At 46.8% G+C, this 16,265-nt stretch overlaps 6 protein-coding genes across 6 annotated transcripts; 3 read left to right on the top strand and 3 right to left on the bottom strand.

The window, feature by feature from the left end:
- The first annotated feature begins 1,396 nt into the window (after positions 1 to 1,396).
- LOC111071089 (m7GpppX diphosphatase) lies at positions 1,397 to 2,808 on the top strand. Its single transcript, XM_022362210.2, has 3 exons — positions 1,397 to 1,643; positions 1,711 to 1,860; positions 1,919 to 2,808. Exons 1-3 carry the CDS (start codon positions 1,472 to 1,474, stop codon positions 2,725 to 2,727), a joined length of 1,131 nt encoding a protein of 376 aa, XP_022217902.2. The 5' UTR covers positions 1,397 to 1,471; the 3' UTR covers positions 2,728 to 2,808.
- Positions 2,809 to 3,312: 504 nt separating this feature from the next.
- Positions 3,313 to 6,575, bottom strand: LOC111071088 (nuclear receptor-binding protein homolog). The gene is made up of 2 exons (XM_022362209.2): positions 4,889 to 6,575; positions 3,313 to 4,815 (listed from the first exon to the last, which is right to left on the bottom strand). Exons 1-2 carry the CDS (start codon positions 6,050 to 6,052, stop codon positions 4,009 to 4,011), a joined length of 1,971 nt encoding a protein of 656 aa, XP_022217901.1. The 5' UTR covers positions 6,053 to 6,575; the 3' UTR covers positions 3,313 to 4,008.
- A 384-nt stretch (positions 6,576 to 6,959) lies between these two features.
- Positions 6,960 to 10,905, top strand: LOC111071057 (symplekin). Its single transcript, XM_022362163.2, has 5 exons — positions 6,960 to 7,129; positions 7,202 to 7,395; positions 7,459 to 9,602; positions 9,668 to 10,590; positions 10,648 to 10,905. The coding sequence occupies exons 1-5, from the start codon at positions 7,043 to 7,045 to the stop codon at positions 10,816 to 10,818; spliced, it is 3,519 nt and encodes a 1,172-aa protein (XP_022217855.2). The 5' UTR covers positions 6,960 to 7,042; the 3' UTR covers positions 10,819 to 10,905.
- Positions 10,862 to 12,066, bottom strand: LOC111071059 (glyoxylate reductase/hydroxypyruvate reductase). Its single transcript, XM_022362165.2, has 2 exons — positions 11,882 to 12,066; positions 10,862 to 11,806 (listed from the first exon to the last, which is right to left on the bottom strand). The coding sequence occupies exons 1-2, from the start codon at positions 12,025 to 12,027 to the stop codon at positions 10,903 to 10,905; spliced, it is 1,050 nt and encodes a 349-aa protein (XP_022217857.2). The 5' UTR covers positions 12,028 to 12,066; the 3' UTR covers positions 10,862 to 10,902.
- Positions 12,067 to 12,512: 446 nt separating this feature from the next.
- LOC111071058 (CCA tRNA nucleotidyltransferase 1, mitochondrial) lies at positions 12,513 to 14,182 on the top strand. Its single transcript, XM_022362164.2, has 2 exons — positions 12,513 to 13,680; positions 13,741 to 14,182. Exons 1-2 carry the CDS (start codon positions 12,550 to 12,552, stop codon positions 14,089 to 14,091), a joined length of 1,482 nt encoding a protein of 493 aa, XP_022217856.2. The 5' UTR covers positions 12,513 to 12,549; the 3' UTR covers positions 14,092 to 14,182.
- On the bottom strand, positions 14,123 to 15,433 carry LOC111071060 (probable RNA methyltransferase CG1239). The gene is made up of 3 exons (XM_022362166.2): positions 15,309 to 15,433; positions 14,480 to 15,243; positions 14,123 to 14,416 (listed from the first exon to the last, which is right to left on the bottom strand). Exons 1-3 carry the CDS (start codon positions 15,310 to 15,312, stop codon positions 14,252 to 14,254), a joined length of 933 nt encoding a protein of 310 aa, XP_022217858.2. The 5' UTR covers positions 15,313 to 15,433; the 3' UTR covers positions 14,123 to 14,251.
- Positions 15,434 to 16,265: the final 832 nt, after the last annotated feature.

Below are 16,265 nucleotides of genomic sequence, written 5' to 3'. Positions count from 1 at the left end.
TTTTTGGAAGTCCTAGAGTACTGAGGGGCGCGTTTCTGATTGGTGTCGCATGGGTCACCAATATTGAAAAGCAAGAAGAAACCGTTTTCCATAATTTTATTGATCTGAATGTTGTTATATTTCACCACTAACCATACAGTATATATGTAGATGTGCCAGTTCATACACCGAACGTGTCGCAGCTGAGTTTTCTGTCCCAGGTCCCCAGGTCTTCGGCTGTTGGACCTGAGACGTTCGGGTCGTGGACCTGAGGCGTTCGGCATTTTTTCGACATGTTCGATTCATGACGAGATAAAAATATAACAAAAATAACAATTTATCAAGGTTAGAGCTTAATAAACGTGTACGGCGTTCATTTATTATTTGTCCCGAGGTAGAAAACACCCTCTCGCTTGTAGCCGAGCTGGCTGGAATATTTAATATTTTTCTAGCTAAAAGTTGTAACGCTTTCATGTTATTTGCATCCGGCAATGAAACTTTAGTTTGTTTGTTCGTCGTGTTTTTTCGTGCCGATTTTGCTCTGAACGAACACGCACGCCCATCGTGTCACGACGTGACACGAAGAAAACACGGTCCATGCCCCCCTCTAGTGTGTACACAGGCACGACAAAATATTTATCAATTCTTATTTTCCGAAAGCGTTTTGAGTTTACGTAAATATGTGTGTGCCATGTATTCACACATACTGTGCTTGTGTGTGGGCTCTACAATTTTTGGCCGCTTGAACTGAAATTCGGTTTTTCGTTTTGTTTTGAAGGGCTGATGTAGAGGTGGGCATTAGAGTTGGGTTGCTCATGAGTGAGTGAATAAAAATGAGCTGTTCACTTCACTGAGTGAACTGAACATGTTCACTAAATTTTTGTTCAGTTGCTCACTTTTTTACTCAGTTGTTCACATGTTCAGTTGTTCACTCAGTTGTTCAGATGTTCCCTGTTCACTCACTTGTTCAGTTGTTCCCTGGTCAAGATTACTCTGCGATACACAAGACAAAATTACTTTGCAGATCTTACACTAGGCCTTTTGGTCGTCCAAATACTCAAAATGATCCCAAATCGAACTTAATTTGCGTTTAAGAGACATACTTAATGTTTTGTATTAAAATCGAACGAATCGAACATGTCGAAAAAATGCCGAGCGCCTCAGGTCCACAACCCGAACGTCTCAGGTCCAGCAGCCGAAGACCTTGGGACCTGGGACAAAAACCTCAGCTGCGACACGTTCGGTGTATGAACTGGTTAATGATTTCACAAAACACAAACCAGCGGATTTCAAAACGCAACTTTATGCCAACGTAAGCTCCCATTATCCGTTTTTGTGTTCATTTCGATATCGATAGCAAATGCGCGCAGTGTAACTGGGCTGTTTACCTCACGAAATATATCGCATCTTTCCCTCGAAAAATCGATAGCTGCAATATAAACAAGTCAAATTATTCTTGAAAGACAAGACTGAAAACGGAGAATATCTTAAGATGCCGGAACAAGTGGAAAATTCAGAGGTCAAGTCACCGACCTATGACATTTCGAAGTTCCGACTTAAGCGGATACTCAATAACAATATTGTCCGAAAGAGCATTTCATTGCTCGGAACCTTCCCTTACATCTCTGAGACCGACGATGCCATTGTTGTTTTTGAGAAAAATGGTTTGTTTAAGATGGTAAATGGCGAGTTGCTGCAAAGTTGTTCACTATCAATTATAATTTTCTGCAGCATATCAGGAGAGTGACGTGTCCACGGAGACAGCTTCCAAAGAATCACCCGCGAAGCCAAGTTACTTCAGCGCAGAGTTAAAGGTTGAGACGGAGTTCATCAATAACATATACGGCAGCTTTCAGGTTGTGCCCAGCCTGAATCTATGCGGCAAGTAGAAATAGCTTGTCTTGCTGTGCACATGGAATCAATATTTTCCCATTTATAGGCGTCAAGAGCACAGTTATCTATCCGGCCACAGATAAGCATATCGAAAAGTATTCCATATGCCAGAAGTATCTCATTAGAGAAACACCAGATCTCTACGAAAGCACAACTCTTCCGTACATCAACCTGAGCCAATTCTCGCTGGAGTGGGTCTACAATATACTGGAACACAAAAAGGAAACCGAGAGAATCGTATTTGAGGATAGGGATCCAGAAACCGGTTTCATCCTGCTGCCGGACCTGAAATGGGATGGTCGGAATGTAGAGAACCTCTACCTGCTGGGCATTGTTCACAAGCACGATATTAAATCCCTCCGTGATCTGAATGGCAGCCACCTACCGTTGCTGCGGAATATGCGCCAGTCCGCGAAGGATGCAATTTCGAAACGATATGGCTTGAATCCCAACCAGCTGCGCATGTACTTTCACTATCAGCCCTCCTTCTACCATCTGCATGTGCATATCAATCCCATTAGGAACGATGCTCCAGGTATTTGGTGCGAGAAGTCCCACATGCTGGACACTGTAATCAGCAACTTGGAACTGTTGCCGGACTACTACAAGCGCGTCACATTACCCTTCGTCTTGTATGAGGGCAACAAGCTGCTGGATTTGTATGAGGAAAAACTAACAGTTCGCAGTGTAGCAGCAGCCATAAGTGAATCGAAAGAGCGGGAAGAGGAGCCTGTGGTGGAATCGGCTATCGAAGGCTTCAGTGATGACGATCCAGAAGAGAGGGAATGCAAACGCATAAGATTGGCCACACCAGACCCAAAGGAAGCCGAGGCAACGGCCCAGGCGTGTGCATAGTTTAAATCACGAAAGCCCACGAAAAAAGAGCAAAATAAACGATGTCTTCGGGAGTACGAGTACATAGCACTTTAATTTTGACCTATTATCGGGTACGATTCTACGTTATCTGCAGAAGAAAGCTGATATTTTATCTATGAACTTAGCCTAGTTTTTCTACTACGTTTATTCAAAGCAAAATACAAAATAAAACTACTCCATTTGGAATCGCAACCTGCTTTCAATTTGGGTCATTTGCTTCACTATTCCTAGATTGTATAACAATTAATCTGTAGAATATATTATTATATTTAGCTTGGCTATTCTGCCACTGATCCAAACGTGAAGTAACCGAATGGGATTATTCATCTAACTCAATTTGTTTGAATTGTACTTAACGCTTCGGTTGCTATGGTACATCGTTAGTCGAATCCAAATCTCAAGCGCACTCTTTTAACTAGGCCACCTACTAAGCTAGCAAAGCTTCGGACATCTGGTGGTCGTACCACATAGAACATGAACGAAAATGGCTAATCAAGTCCAATTGCCAGCCAGCACGATTAAATTAAATAAAATGAAATGCCCGAGAAACAGGTCTAGAGTTAGTCAGCTGTTTGTTTGCCTTCTTTATTTATTTATTAATAGTGTTGCTATGTCTGTTGTGTATTGGTTTCGTATGCTCTGCCTGTGTTATATATTTTGGTTTTTATTTCAATAATTTATTTATTATTTTCGTGGCCATGCGTATTTGATCATATTTGTAATACATTTAAATACACGCCACTGCTTTTAGGTTTTGTTCTCGTCTCGGCGTAGCTAAACTATCAAATTTTATGTAATTCTAGATGTCATCATATTGGCGCCTGGGCGCAACCGCTTTCGAAACGTGACGGTTTCGTTTTTGGATTTTCGTTTTCGATTTGCGTTTTGTTTAGCTTTGAGAACTACGAATTCGATTCGAGTTCGCTCAAAGGAGCGGAGGGAGCTATGCTAAGCGAACGCTTGGATATTTTAAGCTCGTTAGCTGCTGCGTGTCGTTATGTGTCGTGTGTGTCTGGGTGTCTCGAAATCATCAGCATGGAAGCCTGGTTCAACGTCTTTTATGGTACATACATACATAAATATTATTTCGAATACATACATACATATACATATACATATATAGGTATAGGCATATATATAAAAATAACAAATAATCGTAGTAATAAAATCGTAATGTGTAATTTCCCAATACATATAATAAAAACAATACGATAAGCGCCGGCTTGCCCTGAATACTAATCCATATACTCTCTTTCTCTCTCAATTGCTCGTCGTGCCCGATTGATCCACGTCCGCATCTTGCTGCTGCTGTTGCTGCTGCTGATCCTGTGGCACGTACATCATAGCAGTTGCTGGCGAGGACATGCTACTCCCCATTGTCTTATCCGCATCGGAAATTGACCAGTTACGCTCTAACTGTTCCAGTGCCGCCATGGTGGCTGTCGTGGTCACCCCAGCACCAGAGCTCTCGGCACCAGCCCCATCGCTCATAACGCCAGCCTTCAGGGTCTCCTCCAGGAGAACCTCGATTTTGTCCTGGTCGTCGAGATGAACAAAGCCGAGACGCACCAGTTCGCTGGTGAGATCTGCGGCCGTATCATTCTCTGTTACTTGACAAGTCAGCTGGCGATTCATTTTGTCATCCATGCGTAGAAGTATTGTCATTATTATGTCATTGCTGTCCTCCTTTGTCTTCACACTGCACATCATGTTGACAATGCGGCGCGACTCCGTGTCCACCGGCTCGGGAGTGGCAGACTTCACAGAGTCGGCTCGTTCCGGCGAGGCTGCCCGCGAGCGAAAGTTTGGCGGCTTCTTGCCGTTGTACGTGATCAGCGGATAGACACCATACTTGACGTCCTCGACAAACTTCTCCAGCTTGTCTGCTCCGGCCACATCTGTTAGTCTGTACTGACGCTCCTGTCCGCCAGACATTAGCTGGGCCATTATCACATCTGACTGATAGTAGCGCTGCATCAGTCCGTCGAAGGCAGTCTCTGAGAACATGGTGCGATTGGCGGGTGAGAAGACCAGACAGTGGGCGGTCAGCAGTTTGAGAGAATGAACCTGTACAGGGAAAAGAAAGGATCAATCAGATGGATTTGCTACCACACCACACTCAGTGTGCAGCAGAACTCACCTCAAAAAGCAGTGGATGAAATAGCAGATCGTTGGCGCTCGGCCGATCCTGGGGATGGGGATTGAGACACTTCTCTATCAGATCCCTTTGCAGATCGCTTTCCAGGCTGCAGATTGTGCGCTGTATGGTCTCTTCGTTGATGGCAGTCGATTCGCTATTGCTGGGCTGAATTTCGAGAGCAGCCATCTCCAGGGCGCACATGCCAAAGGCATAGATGTCTAGGGCGGCAGTCAGCTGCTCGGCGGCTCCATACTCCGGCGCCTGGAAATAGTGAACGCCTCGCTCACACTCCTGCTCCCGTTCCCTTTCGCGGTCCCACTGCCGGCGAACGCTGTAGTGAACAGCGTCGGGCACCACGGAGCCGATCTTGACCAGACCATTGTGCTGGATGAAAATGCTATCACAGGTTAAATTTCCATGGATGATGGGCGGTGTGCAGGAATGCAAATAGCTGAGCGCGGACAGGATCTGGGTGCACCAGCGTCGCCACGACTCCAGCGGCAATCGCTTGGCGTTGCGCTTGGTGCGTTTGAGGAACTGTTTTAGAGACCCGGATGACATGTACTCCGTAATAAAGATCACCCTCGGCCTCTCCGCCTGTTGCGTGTCCGTCCAGTAGCGATGGAACTTGACGATATTCTGATGATCCAGCTGCAGTAGATTGTCAAAGACCTGGCGCATCTTTTCCTCCTGAGACTTGAGCTCCTGCAGATTGGCATATTGCACCTCATTCCAAACGACCTCGACACCCTCCTCCGTATCCATGGCCAGATGGACACAATCGATCCCGGGCACATCCCGCTGGTCGACCTCCTCGCGCCGCTTCAGCCACCTGCCGCACGGCGACTCCTCCAGAATCTCGCTCTCATCCTCTGAATCGTCGCCGGATTCCCTTGGCGATGAATCCAAATTGACTCCCTCGCTCCCCCCTGCGACGACCACACCAACCCCGCCACCCGCATCAGCTGTTGAGGCTCCCACTATGTGCGGTGGTGGCTGCGGTTGCTGCTGCTGCTGGGCAATTGTTGATGCTGGCGTTGCTTGAGAGGATGCATTCGTCGTCGTCAGGTTGGTGTTGGAGGCCAGCGTGACCGATCCCGACGGGTTCTGGGTCGGTTCATCCGCGCTACCGCTGCTGCCGGCATTCGCTTGACTATTTGACATTAGGGTGCGGTCACAGATGCTGCTGCTGCCTGCTGCTATTGCTGCTACAGTCAATTTTCCACCTCAACAAAACTTCAGTTTCGCAGACCAATGTTTGTTTTCTCTCGCTCTTCCCTCTTCGGATTTGTCGATGTCGTCTATGTTTGCTTTTCGTGGTATCCGCGGTGCCTGTGCTCCAAACTACATCCGCTGCTACTCCACAGCCGCCACCTCTGCCCACTCACGAGCACACACATACACACAGGCACACGCACACACTCACACACACCCTCCTCTGCGCCACCGTTGTTCAATAACACTCTGCTTCGGCTGTCGGCTGCCAATGAGCTGCGGCTGCTGGGGCGTTTTTTGGGCTCCAAGCGTCTTCGATTGCTTTTTTTTCTAACTGCAACGCGGACGTCAATCAATTTACTGCACTTATTTAGCTGACACGCGGTCGTTTGGACTATTTAGGCGTTTTTTTCACGCTTTTTAAAACACACAAGAAATGTGAGTAAATCGATGCATCGAGACTATCGATACTCATCCATCCGCTCGTCAGTGTTGCAGTCTTTTTAGAAGAAAAGATAGCGGGTTTTTTTTTGTAATAAATGTGGCTGAATTTTGTTCATATATCATCATTTGTTCTATGTCCACCAAATCGTCTTTAGTATCGGTATTATAGGAATTTTACTTTTGCGGCACTTCATATTGAGGCAGCATTTATGACGTCTGCGCAACTCGTCTCTGTAGCAAATCTTACCAAAATATTCAGATTTCCGGCTAATAGCAATTTTAAAATTTTTCTAGATATCTACTTTAATAGCCAGAACCAGGTATAAAATAGCTTAATTGGCAACACTGCCGTTAATCGATACATCGCTGGAACCTGGCGCAAATGTGAGCAGTCCGATATCGATACAACTTATCGTTTTATGTCATCTGTGCCGAAAGATCAATCAAATAAAATAAATAATTTTAGTCTACGTTTGAAGAATAAAATCTTTCAAAATGGATAGCATAATTGGGCGCAGTCAGTTTGTCTCAGAAACTGCCAACCTATTCACAGATGAAAAAACAGCCAGCGCACGAGCGAAGGTAATGCACTGTTCACGACGCCAACGCCGCTTTGAATTAACATTGTCCTCTATATTTGTTTATCCAATTCAGGTAGTTGAGTGGTGCAACGAGTTGGCCACGGCTCCCGCTACAACAAAGTGCGAGTTGCTGGTGAAAGTGCAGGAAACCGTTCTAAGCTCCTGCGTGGAGCTAGCTGAAGAGTTCCTGGAGCCAGTGCTGTCGTTGGCACATGATCAGAACATGGAGGTGCGAAAGCAAGTGGTTTGCTTTGTGGAGCAAGTATGGTAACTATCGCCAGCTCAAGCAAGACAGCATAATAGTGGTCCATCATAATGTCTGACTTACAGCAAGGTTAAAGTGGAGCTGCTTCCCTACGTGATCAATATCATCTCCATGCTGTTGAGGGACAGCTCGGCGCAGGTCATCAAACGTGTGATCCAGGCCTGTGGCAGCATATATAAAAATGGCCTGCAGTACTTGTGCAGCCTCACGGATCCCAGCGACAGTGCAGAGCAGGCATGGAATATCCTTAGTTTGATCAAGGCTCAAATTCTGGACCTGATTGACAACGAGAACGATGGCATACGCACCAATGCAATTAAGTTCCTAGAGGGCATCATAGTCCTGCAGAGCTTTGCCGACGAGGACAGCCTCAAGCGGGAGGGCGACTTCTCCCTGGCAGACGTTCCCGACCATTGCAAGCTCTTTCGCGCCCAAAAGTTGCAGGAGGAGGGCACCAACATATTCGACATCATGCTGCAGTTCCACGGCACAACACACATATCTTCTGTGAACCTGATTGCGTGCACCAGCAGCCTGTGTACGGTGGCCAAGATGCGACCCGTTTTCATGGGAGCCGTGGTGGAGGCCTTCAAGCAGCTCAATGCAAATCTTCCGCCTACGCTCACTGACTCCCAGGTGAGTTCAGTCCGCAAGAGCCTCAAGATGCAGCTGCAGACGCTGCTGAAGAACAAGGGGGCCTACGAATTCTCTGCTACGATACGAGGCATGCTGGTGGACTTGGGCTCCACGTCCAATGAGATACAGAAACTGATACCCAAGATGGACAAGCAGGAAACGGCTCGGCGCCAAAAGCGCATTTTAGAAAACGCGGCCCAGAGTCTGGCGAAAAAAGCGCGGATCGCCAGCGAGCAGCGAGTGCAGGAGACGCGGGAACTGGAACTCGACGAGGAAGAGCTTGAGCGCCAGCGACAAAAGTCCACCAGGGTCAACGAAAAATTTCTGGCCGAACATTTCCGAGCCCCAGAGACGGTGGTCAGCTTGGTCGTCGAGTTTCTACCTGGACTGCCAGCGGAGGTGCCGGACAGGTTTCTCGCCGAGTACACGCCCATCAAACAAATGTCTCTGCAGCAGCAGGTCAGCAACATATCGCGGATCTTTGGCGAGCAGCTGACAGAAAATCGCCTTGGTCCAGGTGCGGCAACCTTCAGTAGGGAGCCGCCCATGAGAGCCAAGGCAAATCGAGAAGTATCTGAGCCCTCTGAACTGCCTCTGGTCACCCCAATGGAAGTGGACGAAGAATCGGAAACGGCCCGAAAGTTGAGCGAGGAAGATCTGCAGCGCAAGGAAGAGGCCACGAAGAAACTGCGAGAGACCATGGAACGGGCGAAGGGCGAACAGACTGTCATTGAGCGTATGAAAGAGCGGGCCAAGACGCTGAAGCTACAGGAGATCACCAAACCTCTTTCCCGCAACGCAAAGGAAAAGTTCCTGTTGGATGCAGTCAAGCGCATACTGAACTCGGAACGGCAGTGCGTCAAGGGTGGAGTGTCTTCCAAGCGCCGCAAGCTGGTTACTGTCATAGCGGCCACATTTCCAGACAATGTGCGCTACGGAATCATGGAGTTTATTCTGGAGGATGTAAGGCAGCGCATAGATCTTGCCTTCTCCTGGCTCTTTGAGGAGTACTCCCTGCTGCAGGGTTTCACCAGGCACACCTATGTCAAGAGAGAGAACCGACCCGATCATGCCTACAACGAGCTCTTGAATCAGCTCATCTTCGGAATCAACGAGCGGTGTGAGCACAAAGAGAAGATAATTCTGCTCCGCCGCGTGTACCTGGAAGCGCCTATCTTGCCAGAAGATGTCGTGGGGGACCTGGTCCAGCTAAGTCTAGTCGATGAGTTTTCACAGCATGGTCTGGACCTGATCAAAGATCTGGCCGTATTGAGGCCGCCGAGAAAAAACCGCTTTATACGAATTCTACTAAACTTTTCTGTACACGAACGTGCTGACCTGCGAGAGCGTTCTCTGGGCCACTTGGTCAACCTCTACCATGTGCACAAGATTTTGCCAGCTAGGATCGATGAGTTTGCCCTAGAATGGCTGAAATTTCTCGAGCAAGAGAGGCCTCCGCCGTCCATTTTCTCACAGGACTTTGGCAGGCCCACCGCCGAGACAGACTGGCGCGAGGACACCACCAAGGTGTGTCTGGGCCTGGCTCTCACACTGTTGCCCTACAAACCGGAAGGTAAGTGAGGACGTTTGACCAATAATATGCATATACAGCGAATCTCCTCCTCGCCCTTATTCTAGTTTACGTTGAGAAAATATGCCAAGTTTTTGTGACCACATCCGCGGAGCTGAAGCGCACGATCTTGCGCAGTCTGGACATTCCCATAAAGAAGCTTGGCGTGGAGAATGCCACCCTGTTGCAGTTAATAGAGGAGTGCCCAAAGGGAATGGAGACCCTTGTGATCCGCATAATCTATATACTGACAGAGCGAGTGCCGACACCACCCGTGGATCTGGTGCGACGAGTGCGAGACCTTTACCAGAACAGGGTTCAGGATGTGCGTGTTATGATACCAGTGCTGAGTGGCCTGTCCCGCTCCGAGCTAATCAGCGTGTTGCCCAAACTGATCAAACTGAATCCGGCCGTGGTCAAGGAGGTGTTCAACCGGCTGTTGGGCATTGGGGCCGAGTTTGCCAACCAGACGATGGCTCTGTCGCCCACTGATCTCCTGGTGGCCCTTCACACCATCGATACGAATGTTTGTGATCTGAAGTCCATAGTAAAGGCTACGTCCCTTTGTCTGGCCGAGCGGGAGTTGTACACGCAGGAAGTACTCATGGCCGTCCTCCAGCAATTAGTGGAAGTTGTTCCATTGCCAACCCTGATGATGCGTACAACGATCCAGAGTCTGACGCTCTATCCGCGACTCTCCAACTTTCTGCTGAATTTGCTGCAGAGACTGATAATGAAGCAGGTCTGGCGGCAGAAGGTCATCTGGGAGGGATTCCTCAGGACGGTACAGCGCCTCAAGCCGCAGTCTCTGCCGGTTCTGTTAAACCTTCCCCCAGCGCAGCTTCAGGACGCTCTCCAGCAGTGTCCCGACCTGCGACCTGCTCTGCTGGAGTATGCAGACAGCGTGCAGGATGAGCCGATGAATGGCAGTGGGATTACACAGCAGATAATGGATATAATCTCAGGAAAGGCGGTAGATGTCTTCATTACGGTAAAGATAATTTTGTGCCCTTTCATAAGGCTTTCCTTAATTATTTTTTGTTCGCAGGACGAAAGTGGCGGCTACATGTCCGCGGATCAGATTAAAAAGGAGGTGCAGGATCCCTCAGACATCTGCGTAATTTCCACAGTGCCCGTGCTGATGTCTCTGACGCCCTTGCCCGTTCCCGCTCCAGTCTCAAGCGATCTTAACCAGCCCTTACCACCTGGCGAGGAATAGGGCGTATCCCGGGGCGAAATATTAATTGTTTTGTTTGGATACATATAAGATTCTTCATTTTTACGAATAAGACAAATATTTCACTTAGACTGTTACTTCGGCTTCCATTTTTGCTCCTGTCAGGGCAGCTAGGATATTCCGCGCCGTGATGCGCGACATCTCCTTGCGTGTTTCGATATCGGCGCTTCCAATATGCGGCAATATAACCACATTATCCAATTTGAGAAGCGGATCATCAAGAGGAAGGGGCTCTGGAGTAGTCACGTCCAAGCCGGCAGCCAGGATACGTTTGGATTCGAGTGCTTCATGCAAAGCCTTCTGGTCAACCACCCCACCACGCGCAGTGTTTATAAAAATGCAATTGGGCTTCATCTTCTTGAAAGCCTCTCCGTTGAAAATCTCCTTGGTTTCCGGGGTCAAAGCACAGCAGGCCACGATAAAGTCTGAGTTTCGCAGCATCTCATCAAAGTCCACATGACGGCCGTTCACCGCTGCCGCCTCTTGCGGACGAGCCGTTCGGGTCGTGTAGGTTATCTCGGCAGGCTTGAAAGGGAAAATTCGCGCTGCTATCTCCTGACCAATGCGTCCAAAGCCCAAGAGCCCCACCCGCGACCCCTTCAGGCCCTGTCCGCACATCCACATGGGCGCCCAAGACTTCCAGCCACCGTTGTAGACTTGCTTACTCGCCTCAAAGAGACGTCGATTGGTAGCCAGCAGCAGCGCGAGCGTCAACTCCGCCGTGGCATCGGTCAGCACATCCGGGGTGAAGCCCACTCGTATTCCACGCTTCTTGCACTCCTCCACGTCAATATGCTCATAGCCCACGGAGATGGTGGACACACATTTTAGCTGAGAGCCAGCCGCGTCCAAAACCTCTGCATCGATCCTGTCTGTAAGAGCGCAGTAAACGGCGTCCCTTCCAACAACCTCACGCAACAGCTCTTCGCGGGGTACGGGCAGAGCTTCCTTCCATGTGCTTACATTGCAACTGAAGTATAAATAATAAATATTCTACATATTATATATGCATTTTACCACAGCCGGCTACTAGACCAAAAACCACCTCTTACGCAGCAAATCAAGACCGCTGGCATCCACATCTGGTCGGGTCACATACACACTTGGTCTAGAGCTCATAGTTCTTTTTCCACGTAAGCGTAATACCGGCAACAGCTTTCTGCTTTGTGTCAGTAGCAAGAGTGGTCGCATTAAAAAAGAAAATTGAAAAATACAAAGAGTGCCAATAAGTAACAGGTTTTAGCGCACTGCAGTGTTGACACATCAGCTTTTTTTCGACTGATCTAGCTTTTTATTTTAAAGTTTATAAACAATCTAAAATAGAGTCCTTAAAATTAGACAATCTTGTAGAAAGTTGATTCATATATTGGATAAAATGATATGTGCAGTGCTGAGTGTCCTAGCTGGCTGGTAATATTAAACCGAATTTCAAAATCCAGGAATATGATTTCTGATCATGGACAGAGAACGATTAACCCATTGTCGACCAGCGGGTATTTAGATTTTCGCACGAATATTATGAAACTTAATACATTTTTTACTCATATCAGGTGAAAGATATCGTGGTAATATGTTTTCGTAACTAAAGAGGAAGGATGGATCTACAAGAAGAATATACAAGCAGCCTAATTTTCCGCGGCTTTATCCAAGAGTTTTCACTGTTTAAATAGAGGGGGTTAAGTGGGCTAAGTTCGTTCACTCAGATTTCCATCAATGTTTTTGTTTAGAAACAAAAAATTGCCGGTGGGCATTCGTAAAACTCTGACAAAACTTCCTGCAACTATTGTCTTTGCGTCCCTTCAGGAGAGTCGCGGCGTGAAAACCATCGCTAGCCGAATGGGTCCATCTACTCCACCAAAGGAGCTGACAACCGAAATGGTCTCGCAACTTGGAAAGCCACCGAAAATGCGCGAAGACCCTGCGTTCAAGAAGATAGATAGTCCCGAGTTCCACGGCATTTTTACTCCGGAAGTGGACTCGTTGGTGTCCCTCTTTAAGAAGTATGACTATGAGCTGAGAATTGCCGGCGGAGCCGTCCGCGACATACTCATGGGTATCAAGCCAAAGGACATTGATTTCGCCACCACAGCCACGCCAGATCAGATGAAGGAGATGTTCACCAAAGAAAACGTGCGTATGATCAATGCCAAAGGCGAGAAGCATGGTACCATTACTCCGCGCATCAATGGCAAGGAGAACTTCGAGGTGACGACACTGCGCATCGACGTCCGGACCAATGGTCGACACGCTGACGTGGTTTTCACTACAGACTGGCAGCTGGATGCAAACCGTCGTGACCTGACCATAAACTCCATGTTCCTAAGCTTTGACGGCACTGTCTATGACTACTTCTATGGCTACGATGATCTGCAGCAGCGCCGCGTTGTCTTTGTTGGCGATGCCGACATACGAATCAAAGAGGACTATTTGCGCATTCTGCGCTACTTTCGGTTTTACGGACGAATTGCAAATGATGCACAAAGTCATGATGTCAGCACCCTGGCCGCAATCAAGGAAAACGCCGAAGGTTTGGCAAGGGTAAGCGGCGAGCGAATCTGGTCAGAGCTGCAGAAGATAATTGTGGGAAATTACGGACCCCAACTGGTGCTGCAGATGCACCGCTGCAATCTCATTCAGCAATGTGGGCTTCCTGTTGAGCCCAACTTGAAGGAATTTCAACGCCTTTGCGATGCCTTGGACCAGTTCGAGAAGCCACACTATCCCATATTGTATATGACGGGATTGATTCACTCTCTCGAAGAGACCATGATGCTGCACGAGCGCTTGAAGCTGTCCGCATTCGAAAGGGATCTGGCTCTGTTTATTACACAGCAGCGGGAGAGGGTAAACACAATGCTGTGCAGTACAGGTTCAGGATATCTTATTAAAATGCTTGTTTTCCAGGTGGACTCGGAGTACACTACCCTACGCGATTATCAAAAACTGTGTCTGCAACCGTATGCCAAGCGGGACTACGTCGAGCAACTCCTCAAGTATACCCGCAAAGTGGAGCTCTACAATCAGTTGAAGGCATGGTCCACTCCCATTTTTCCCCTCAGTGGCAATATACTCAAGGATCATGGGCTTTCTGGCAAGAACCTGGGCACTGGACTGTCACTTCTGCGCCTCATGTGGGCAGACAGCGACTTCCAACTAACCTCTGATCAGTTACTGGAAAAGATTCCATACATCTTGGAGAAACTGCAATCGCCAAGCAACACAAATGCACCAAGCAAAAAGAAACGAACTGAGTAGCAGAATCTTTAGTTACGCATCTAAAGCACATTTTCTGTATATAGTATCTTGACTTAATATCCTGCAGTTTATTAAATTTTTGTTTGGAAACTATAAGGATTGTATCGCCTTTTGAATTGAATTCAATTGTTTGTAACTATGTTGCGTTGCCATTAGATAACTACGCTTTTGTGAATATCTGAATGGGCCGCTTGAATCCCGTTTTGCAGTGTTCAGGGATGCCCATCAGCTCCATACTGGCAAAGCCCACCTCTGGACTGAGCAGATATTCCGGGAACTGGTCAGGTCGAAATTTGATGGAATTGTAGTTATCTCGGATGCTCTCCTAAAAGCAAAGTACTCTCAATGTGAATTGTTATCATCTTAGATTATATATGCATTCACTTACCGATAGCCTTTTACGTCTCTTGTAGCCGTCAAAAGATTGAGGCTCTAGGATGAGTTTTCCGCCCGGACGCAGCTGCAGAAACATGCGGCGGAATGCCTGCTTCAGGCCAGCATCACAGAAGTTAAGGTGAATCCACTTGGTGACCGAGAGACATAATATCACATCGAACTGGGGACGCTCTATCTCCAGCAGTACATCGTCGTCCAGCACGTAGTTGCCATGCAAGAATTTCACATTGTAAGGAAACGTAGACCCTGGAGGCGCCAGGCGCTTCAGGGAGCCAATGGTCGTTTGAGCATCCTTCACAAGACCGCGGTCAATGTCCAGGCCGACGAGACTCTTGGCATTGAACTTCTTGCAAATTTCAATAGACAGATGCCCCGAATTGCAGCCGATGTCGAGCAGTTGCTTGTCCCGGAAAAGCTCCGGCTGAGTGGCCAGCACATCCAAGCGAATGTCGTGGAAGTCCTTATCGAGTATGCGCTTTCCATAATAGTGCTTGTAGTTACCATACAGGAAATTGAGATCTTTGTTGTACTTGGGTTTGTTATTCGAAGGTTTCCCCTCCAGTTGCAGGCGCTTTTTTGGGCTCTGTGGTGGAGGGCGTGGGGCAGTCGCCACATCGGAGCAGTCCTCTTTCAGTCTTTTGATTTCCACTGGCTTGTCATCGGAGGTAGCTGTAGCTTTTCTCTTCTCTGGACACTTTTCTGGTGCGTTCGCAGGTGGTAACTGCGTGTTGTTGTTTTCCACGTCCATGGTGAAATCTAAAAGGTTTTAAAACAGATCAAGGTGGTGCCGTGAAATGCGTAAATTGATATTGAAAACATACCCATCTGTTGATTTCTGATGTATTGTATTCAAAATGTGTGATTTTTTATGTTTTAAACTAAAAAACAACATTAACGCGGGAAATGGACATGGAAATTTTGGTCGTTCGAACACCTTAACCCACCTAACACACCAATAAAAAGCCTATATTTAAAACTTGTGTTAAAACAAGGAATATAATCCTGTTTATAAATTTACCTTGTAGATTAATCTTTCCTCTTTATTTAGAAAACAAAATGACCACGATATCTTTCTCTTTATTTTTGCTAAATTCTTCAAGTGCGTAGTTAAGTTGAAATACCCACTGGTCGAAAATGGGTTAATCGTTCTCTGTCCATGATCATAAATCACATTCCTGCATTTTGATATTCGGCTTAATATTACTAGCTAGCTAAGACTCTCAGACTTCAACATATAATTTTATCTGATTGATGAATAAATGTTTTACAGGATTGGCTGATTTAAGTTATTTCTTTCCATTTGATCGTCTAGCAAAACGGATTTAAACAAAAATCTTCACATCATTGAGTTTCTTTTTCTACACAGACACTACACAGGGATGATTTTTGCAACATGGCAACTACACAGGTTTGAAATTTTCACGTAAAACGTAAGTACGGTATAAAACGTAAGAATGCTTACGTGTTTACTGGTAATTTGAATTTCAAATTTTGTACCGTTTGAACAAATTTCAAACCTATGAGTTAATGAATGCAGCCAAAAACTTAACTGTCGCTCGGACATGAACGGATTATAATTAAATTTTTTCTATTTTAAATGAATTTCGATTTGATTATTTCTTAACTTTGACGGTTCGTTGAATTCATTTCATTTCCTTTTTGAATTCTGGAAACCAATTTTCAGCTCGGAAAAAAACTGTTGGAAAATTTAAATTTAACATCACATCCAATATACACTTTGGCGACAATTTAAAATTTGTCTATTCAACCTCCCCCTG

The sequence above is a fragment of the Drosophila obscura genome, unplaced genomic scaffold (assembly GCF_018151105.1).
Source record: "Drosophila obscura isolate BZ-5 IFL unplaced genomic scaffold, ASM1815110v1 contig_192, whole genome shotgun sequence".
In the NCBI taxonomy this organism is placed as follows: Eukaryota; Metazoa; Arthropoda; class Insecta; order Diptera; family Drosophilidae; genus Drosophila; species Drosophila obscura.
Note: the sequence above shows the minus strand (reverse complement) of the source record. Positions and strands in the feature narration are given on the sequence as shown.